The sequence below is a fragment of the Bombina bombina genome, chromosome 3 (assembly GCF_027579735.1).
Source record: "Bombina bombina isolate aBomBom1 chromosome 3, aBomBom1.pri, whole genome shotgun sequence".
In the NCBI taxonomy this organism is placed as follows: domain Eukaryota; kingdom Metazoa; phylum Chordata; class Amphibia; order Anura; family Bombinatoridae; genus Bombina; species Bombina bombina.
The window spans coordinates 260,278,061-260,287,615 of record NC_069501.1 but is presented as its reverse complement, the minus strand read 5'-3'; the positions used below and the strand labels follow the sequence as shown (position 1 = coordinate 260,287,615).

At 37.0% G+C, this 9,555-nt stretch overlaps 1 protein-coding gene across 1 annotated transcript in view; it reads right to left on the bottom strand.

The window, feature by feature from the left end:
- Nucleotides 1-3,287: 3,287 nt before the first annotated feature.
- PAFAH1B1 (platelet activating factor acetylhydrolase 1b regulatory subunit 1) overlaps nucleotides 3,288-9,555 on the bottom strand; it is a gene marked incomplete in the record, with an annotated part of 508,857 nt that continues 502,589 nt past the window's right edge. The window contains 1 exon segment of the mRNA XM_053706276.1: nucleotides 3,288-8,053. Coding sequence (XP_053562251.1) covers nucleotides 7,980-8,053 — 74 coding nt within the window.

Genomic DNA, 9,555 nt, shown 5'->3' with positions numbered 1-9,555 from the left:
TTGAGGAAGGGACGACGCTTGAATCAGAATGTCGTCCAAGTAAGGAACTACTGCAATGCCCCTTGGTCTTAGTACCGCTAGAAGGGACCCTAGTACCTTTGTGAAAATCCTTGGAGCAGTGGCTAATCCGAAAGGAAGCGCCACGAACTGGTAATGCTTGTCCAGGAATGCGAACCTTAGGAACCGATGATGTTCCTTGTGGATAGGAATATGTAGATACGCATCCTTTAAATCCACCGTGGTCATGAATTGACCTTCCTGGATGGAAGGAAGAATTGTTCGAATGGTTTCCATTTTGAACGATGGAACCTTGAGAAACTTGTTTAAGATCTTGAGATCTAAGATTGGTCTGAACGTTCCCTCTTTTTTGGGAACTACGAACAGATTGGAGTAGAACCCCATCCCTTGTTCTCCTAATGGAACAGGATGAATCACTCCCATTTTTAACAGGTCTTCTACACAATGTAAGAATGCCTGTCTCTTTATGTGGTCTGAAGACAATTGAGACCTGTGGAACCTCCCCCTTGGGGGAAGCCCCTTGAATTCCAGAAGATAACCTTGGGAGACTATTTCTAGTGCCCAAGGATCCAGAACATCTCTTGCCTGAGCGAAGAGAGAGAGTCTGCCCCCCACCAGATCCGGTCCCGGATCGGGGGCCAACATTTCATGCTGTCTTGGTAGCAGTGGCAGGTTTCTTGGCCTGCTTTCCCTTGTTCCAGCCTTGCATTGGTCTCCAGGCTGGCTTGGCTTGAGAAGTATTACCCTCTTGCTTAGAGGACGTAGCACTTGGGGCTGGTCCGTTTCTACGAAAGGGACGAAAATTAGGTTTATTTTTGGCCTTGAAAGACCTATCCTGAGGAAGGGCGTGGCCCTTACCCCCAGTGATATCAGAGATAATCTCTTTCAAGTCAGGGCCAAACAGCGTTTTCCCCTTGAAAGGAATGTTAAGTAGTTTGTTCTTGGAAGACGCATCCGCTGACCAAGATTTCAACCAAAGCGCTCTGCGCGCCACAATAGCAAACCCAGAATTCTTCGCCGCTAACCTAGCCAATTGCAAAGTGGCGTCTAGGGTGAAAGAATTAGCCAATTTGAGAGCACGGATTCTGTCCATAATCTCCTCATAAGGAGGAGAATCACTATCGATCGCCTTTACTAGCTCATCGAACCAGAAACACGCGGCTGTAGTGACAGGGACAATGCATGAAATTGGTTGTAGAAGGTAACCTTGCTGAACAAACATCTTTTTAAGCAAACCTTCTAATTTTTTATCCATAGGATCTTTGAAAGCACAACTATCTTCTATGGGTATAGTGGTGCCTTTATTTACAATGTCCGCCACCCGCTTGGGTATAGGAAAAGCTTCTGGGAGCCCCGGGACCTCTAGGAACTTGTCCATTTTACATAGTTTCTCTGGGATGATCAAATTCTCACAATCATCCAGAGTGGATAATACCTCCTTAAGCAGAGCGCGGAGATGTTCCAACTTAAATTTAAATGTAATCACATCGGGTTCAGCTTGTTGAGAAATTTTCCCTGAATCTGAAATTTCTCCCTCAGACAAAACCTCCCTGGCCCCCTCAGACTGGTGTAGGGGCATTTCAGAACCATTATCATCAGCGTCCTCATGCTCTTCAGTATCTAAAACAGAGCAGTCGCGCTTACGCTGATAAGTGGGCATTTTGGCTAAAATGTTTTTGATAGAATTATCCATTACAGCCGTTAAATGTTGCATAGTAAGGAGTATTGGCGCGCTAGATGTACTAGGGGCCTCCTGAGTGGGCAAGACTGGTGTAGACGAAGGAGGGAATGATGCAGTACCATGCTTACTCCCCTCACTTGAGGAATCATCTTGGGCATCATTTTCAGTGTCACATAAATCACATCTATTTAAATGAGAAGGAACCTTGGCTTCCCCACATTCAGAACACAGTCTATCTGGTAGTTCAGACATGTTAAACAGGCATAAACTTGATAACAAAGTACAAAAAACGTTTTAAAATAAAACCGTTACTGTCACTTTAAATTTTAAACTGAACACACTTTATTACTGCAATTGCGAAAAAGTATGAAGGAATTGTTCAAAATTCACCAAAATTTCACCACAGTGTCTTAAAGCCTTAAAAGTATTGCACACCAAATTTGGAAGCTTTAACCCTTAAAATAACGGAACCGGAGCCGTTTTTATCTTTAACCCCTTTACAGTCCCTGGTATCTGCTTTGCTGAGACCCAACCAAGCCCAAAGGGGAATACGATACCAAATGACGCCTTCAGAAAGTCTTTTCTATGTATCAGAGCTCCTCACACATGCGACTGCATGTCATGCTTCTCAAAAACAAGTGCGCAATACCGGCGCGAAAATGAGGCTCTGCCTATGATTAGGGAAAGCCCCTAGAGAATAAGGTGTCTAAAACAGTGCCTGCCGATATTATTTTACAAAAATACCCAGATTAAATGATTCCTCAAGGCTAAATATGTGTATATATGAATCGATTTAGCCCAGAAAATGTCTACAGTCTTAATAAGCCCTTGTGAAGCCCTTATTTACTGTCTGAATAAAAATGGCTTACCGGATCCCATAGGGAAAATGACAGCTTCCAGCATTACATCGTCTTGTTAGAATGTGTCATACCTCAAGCAGCAAAAGACTGCTCACTGTTCCCCCAACTGAAGTTAATTCCTCTCAACAGTCCTGTGTGGAACAGCCATGGATTTTAGTAACGGTTGCTAAAATCATTTTCCTCTTACAAACAGAAATCTTCATCTCTTTTCTGTTTCAGAGTAAATAGTACATACCAGCACTATTTTAAAATAACAAACTCTTGATTGAATAATAAAAACTACAGTTAAACACTAAAAAACTCTAAGCCATCTCCGTGGAGATGTTGCCTGTACAACGGCAAAGAGAATGACTGGGGTAGGCGGAGCCTAGGAGGGATCATGTGACCAGCTTTGCTGGGCTCTTTGCCATTTCCTGTTGGGGAAGAGAATATCCCACAAGTAAGGATGACGCCGTGGACCGGACACACCTATGTTGGAGAAACTTTATTTACTTCAGAGCACAATCTTCGCAAACATCTATGATGTACAAAGGCAAAGAATGACTAGAGGATTATGGGTAGTGGGAGGATACTTGAGCTCTGTCTGGGGGTGTATTTGCCTCCTCCTGGTGGCCAGGAAGTGAATTCCCAACAGTAATGAATGGAATCGTGGACTCTACATGCCATTGGAAAGAAATAAACGAGTGAATCAGGAAAATAATTTGTATATGCTACAAAAAAAAGACTCATTGGTTTTATATGCATTTAATAGTTTAACAATTGGTACAATATTTTTTTAATATGCAGAAAACATGAATAAATTTTGTTTTACACAGTTTGAGAGCAACAAATCTTACTGTAAAACACAGAGCAGTATTATATACATTCCTTTACTGATCTTATATTTGCATTTTGTGTAATTTTCCTTTCAGTTATGCGTAGTCTTGGAAAAGAAATGTCCTCCAAAATAAATCAGTTTATGAAAATGGACACTTGCACTCATGTCCATGTGAAGGATAAGAAAATTAAAGTCTAGTTTTTCTCCACAATAAATCCAAGAAAGGTGAGGGATGAAGTGTGCAGTGGAAGCCCAAGGGGCTTGATTCAGTCAATTACATGGTATAGTAGAATAGGTAAAAGCAGTTGTGACTTGTAAATCCACTTTTTAGGAGAGCCATATATAGGAAGAGGATTTTGGGCATTTTTTTAACCAAACTTCATTCAAACTATGAGCATTTCAACTATTTTAAGCTAGATATTTTGAGATATAAGTGCCTTAATGTTATTTAATTAGTTTAAGAAATAGTTTAACTAATTTCTCCTTGTTAACATTTCAAGGATTACCAAGCCACCACTGTACATCAAAATATAAATTATTTTCACTGGCTTTTGAAGAGGGCATTAGCCAGGAGCTACTGAAATGAATTTACTAGGCAGTTTGCATAAAACAGACAACACAGGAGAAAGCAAGGACTATTTAAAGTAGACTTGTCTTTGTGGGTAAAGGATCAAGCTTTGGAATAAATTGATCCAAAGCCTTTGGACAACTTGCTGATAACCAGTAATTTTCTTTAATTTGTGCCTGGGAACATCATTGGTCACACCACACAAAAGCAGGACGGCTTATTCTTCTAAAGTGCACAATGCAATTAACTCAGTAATATGTATCTAATTCACTCTTAACTGCCATTATTTCTGTCAGACCATCTCTGTTTTAAATCACAAAAAGCAAATTTCATCTACTGAAAATTTACCAGACTGAAATTGGCTTGTTTTCATTGCCACAATTCTTGCAAAGAGGCATTTACTTATTAAGTTCAGAACTGATGCTGCAAGGAGTACAAATAACATTTATTTACAACTATAAGCAGTCAAAAATATTCAGAGGTAATTTCTACAGGTACTTGTCTACCAAAATTTCCAGAGCGCATATCCTGCCATTCAGAATTGGAAAAGAAATTGTTCTAAATTATTAAAATAGACATCCCTCATCTCTGACTGACCATGAACCTCTGGTCTGTACATCTTGCATGTTCAAGCCTTCAATTTTCAAGATTTCAATTTTTTCAGATAAAACATACCCTTAAAAGTGAAAGCAAAATCCTCAGATGTATATGTATGCCTGCATGTAACATCTCACAAACAAAACAAAAAAAATATACAACGGACTTTAAGGAAACAAAATACAATTAGAGAAAAATTTAATTTCATGTAAAAATAAATTGTGACTTTCTAATCTGTAAAATGAGGAATACAAACTAAATAAACATAGGGATTATCTAAACTGCAAAACTGTATAGTTTAACATTTGTGCCAATGAAACAGGTGTAAACACACATTTTAGAAACCAGCTGCATTAAAAGGTTAGGAGCAATATTCAGTGATACATTATAAATAAATAAAATTATAAAAGAAAATAAGATTCAGAAGTAAGATTTTAGTAGCAAAGGACATCTGGGTTTTCCATTACTAATATATAAATATAATCTATACGGAAATATACCAATGTAGAGGTTACGAACATACCAAATATATTTTCATAAATAGAAAACGATTTTTGAGAAGAGGTTCTTTAAAGCACTTCATAAATCAAAGCAAATGCCTTTAACAATGTCTAGCATAATGTGCAAACCATATGTTGTCTAGCCTTGTCAGAAAATGAATTGAAGCATTTAATAATTCGTAGTATTTTTTAATGGATTTTGATTTTTAAAAAAAGCAGCTGGAGATCATGGACTCTCACCACATTATGAAAGAAAACAAAAACAGTGCTATTTGGAAACAAACTCATTGCAGGTAGAGGCTAGACTTTTATTAACTCTCACCAGAACTAAGTCATACATATACTGGAAGTATAGTGTAAAACCCAGTGTATGTGCAAACATATATACATACACACACACATATATATATACACACATACATATATATATACACACACATTATATATATATATATATATATATATATATATATATATATATATATATATACATACATACACACACACACACGTGTAGCCCTGTCTTACTTTCATTAACTGGTAAAATGTCAAGTGATTGGTGCGTTATCCATAAAGGGAATTTAACTAATTTTCCAAAAGACTGACATTTATCAAAGAATTTGTGGCATTAAAGACAAATATTCTTAGGGGACACTTTTGAAAAGCAATATACAAAACAGCACTACATAGAAAAAACAAAACAAAAAAAAACACTTTAGGAAGTACGCTTTAACATGTCAACACTTACTATGTCGCTTTCAGCCATCAGTATTAAATGGCAGACACAAAAAATGCAAATATATTCTAAAAAGGAAGACACTGGTGTTAAAGGTGATCTTTAATTCAAATATTAAATATTGTAATTTGTTTCCTTAAACTGATCTGTAGCATGCTATCACTGCAAACTTCTTTGATAAAAGTAAAATATGGGATATCATTGTCACCTAGAGCTATGAAGATCAAAGTACCACATGTAAGTGTCAAATTAGAAGGTGTAGAGCGGCATAGTTTCTGCCTAAATGTGATGCTTCAATGGATTTTAAAAAAAATGTGCATATATTGGAACAGATTTGTAAAAAGTGCAAGTCAGAGGTATTTATTTACCTCTTCATTTCTTGTTATTAAATGTCTCGATGAGCTTTGTAGTTGCTTATCAAATGCAGATTAAAGCCAATTTATTTAGGCAGTCTAAAGACACCAGCCTTCACAATCCTCATTATTAAAAGGGATACTAAACCCATTTTTTTTCTTTAATAATATAAAGCATGCAATTTTAAGCAACTTTATAATTTACCCCTATCAATTTTTGATTGTTCTCTTGCTATCTTTATTTAAAAAGCAGGAATTTAAAGCTTAGGAGACAGCACATTTTAGGTTCAGCACCCTGTATGGCACTTGCTTATTTGTGGCTACTTTGAGCAAACCAATAAACAAGCATAACCCAGGTTCTCAACCAAAAATGGGTCGGCTATAAAGCTTTACATTCTTGCTTTTTAAATAAAGATAGTAAGAAAACAAAGAAAAATTAATAGGAGTAAATCAGAAAGTTGCTTAAAATGTCATGCTCTATCTGAATCATAAATGAATGTAATGTATGTAATGATATACATCAGGATAAGAATATCTCGCAGAAAAATAAGGTGGTAAACACTTACTGGCTTTTTCATGTAATATAATCAAATTTAGTTTAGGGTCTACAAACGGATTCAAATAATTATACTACATAAAAATGTTACAAGCTTGAATATAAAAGAAAAACTCAGCTCAAAGAAAGTAGTAGTCCAGAAATAACCATGTAGAGAAAGGGGGGTAAACAAAACAGAAAACCAAAATAACAAAATAAGGTGGTAAGAAAAGTATGAGTGGCAAAAAGAAAAAAAAAAAAAAGGTAAATCCATGCATACCTGCCTTAGAGTCCATTTATTTTTCTTAATTTTAAATATTTAGTAATTGCTGAACATGTCAGTTCAAGATTTGCAGTTTCTGCTATTAAAAATACAAGCATTGTGAATAATTTTGATTTGCATTCTGAAAAAGTCTCCAAGATCTACAAAACCTCTAAAGGGAAAGGCAAGTTAGCAGCACAACCCTGAGGCACACAGTGGCTATTAAAAGGGATAAATGAAGAGGTAAATACATTTAAGGATACACCAAGGTTGTAATATAAAGTAAATTACAGAGATAACTTTTTCAATCTTTTGACAATTCTGTGCATAATTTTAATTTTATTCTTCAATGACAACTCTTTGGTTAACATCCAACAATCAACTCCATAAAGGCAAAAGTGTAATATATAACTCATTGCCTTAAGTGATGATTATTCGATAGTAATCAAAATTCCTAACACTCTGTCCCCACAAACTAGGTGTAATAAGTACTGAGTGCATTAATTCTGCAATTCTCTTTCACAGATTTAAAAAAAAATAGTAAAAAAAAAAATGCGGTCTTAAAAGTTCAGGCTCTAAAGACGAGACACTCCCAAATTGAAATGTCAATTTTAAAGCACACTAACACAGTGCAGCAGATAACATTACTTTCCAAAAAGCACCACAATTATGTGCTTCTGAAGTGAGCCTACTGTTCAATGAAACCAACCAATGATGGCAACAGGCATAATCCTGCAGGTACATCAAATTACATTGTCAGCTATTATGATGGCTGAATTGCCCATCTCTTGCCCCTTAGGTCTGATGTGACCAATGCCTGCCCGAGTTCTTAAACCTATGGTACTTCTAAACAATGTATGTAAATTTACAGTATACAATTTGGATTCACCATGCATGAATACTTTTTGTGTAACATTTAATAAGCTCAATCTACATCCAGAATAATTTACATGAAAGAACAATAGGTATTAACAGAGCTCAACGGGTAACCATGGTATCTGAGTGCATCCAGAGGTAAAGGGTGAGGCAAGGGAATTGTAGGTGAGTTCAAATCAACGGCACTCCCACACTTTTACTGTTTGATCTACGCTTCCAGTGACCACGTATGGTGCAGTCTTATGGAAATCTAAAACGGGACGGATAAAAAAAAATGTGTTATTAAATAAAGCAAAGGGTTAAATTCATACTTTCAATAGACTTTTTAGTAGTATTTGGCAAATAAATGACACTTCACACACACACTTGTTTTACTAAGTTTGTTTCTTTTTTTTTTCTTTAAAGTTAAACAATACAAATTCCAGTGAGAACATAGATTATACATTTCATTGCAAGTGTCCAAAAAAATAAATTTATGCTTACCTGATAAATTTCTCTTTCTTTCTTGGCATGGACAGTCCACAATTTCATTCCAATTACTAGTGGGAATTCAACTCCTGGCCAGCAGGAGGAGGAGGAAAAGAGCACCCCAGCAGAGCTGTTAAGTGTCACTTCCCTTACCCATAATCCCTAGTCATTGGGTTGAAGGAAAATGGAGATAACACAACGGTATAGAGGTGCCTGAGGTTTGTACAAAAAAAACTGCAGTCTTAAATTTAAATAAGGGCGGGTCGTGGACTCTCCATGCCAGGAAAGAAATTTATCAGGTAAGCATAATATTTGTTTTCTTTCCAATGGCAATGCGAGTCCACGATTTCATTCCAATTACTAGTGGGAACCAATACCCAAGCTAGAGAACACAGAAAGGGAGAGAGAACAAGACAGGCGTACCTAAACTGAAGGCACCACCGCTTGAAGTACTTTTATCCCAAAGAAAAGCCTCAGCCAAGGAAAAAGTATCAAATTTGTAGAATTTGGAAAAGGTATGCAATGAGGACCATGTGGCCAATTCGCAAATTTGTTCCACAGAAGCTTCATTTTTGAAAGCCCAGGAAGAAGACATCCATAGTGGAATGAGCCATAATTCTCTCAGAAGGCTGATGTCCAGCTGTCTCAAACTAACCGGAAAACACTTCTCAACCAGAGAGAAATAGTAGAAGTGGCTTTCTGACCCTTAACGCTTACCAGAGAAAACGAATAGGGCAGATGATTTCCGAAAATCTTTAGTTGCTTGAAGGTAAAGAAGAATTAGGACAAAAGTAAGGAACAACAATTTCCTGATTGATATTGCGATCAGATACTACCTTAGGAAGAAATCCCAGCTTTCCGCATGAAAAATAAGTTAAGGGGAATCACACTGCAGAGCCGAAAGCTCGGAAACTCTGCTAGCAGAAGAAATAGCAAGAAGAAAAAAAAACTTTCCAAGATAACTTAATATCAACCAAATGCATCGACTCAAACGGAGCCTGCTGTACAACTTTAAGAACAAGATTAAGGCTCCAAGGAGGAGCAATTGGTAACACAGGCCTGATTCTGACCAAAGCCTGAACAAATGATTGAACATCTGGCAGATCTGCCAGACGTTTGTGCAAAAGAATAGAAAGTGCAGAAATCTGACCCTTCAGAGTGCTGACTGATAAACCTTTCTCCAGGCCCTCCTGAAGAAAAGACAAAATTTGGGGTACCCATACCCTGCTCCAAGAAAAACCCTTAGATTCACACCAATAAAGGTATTTACGCCATACCTTATGG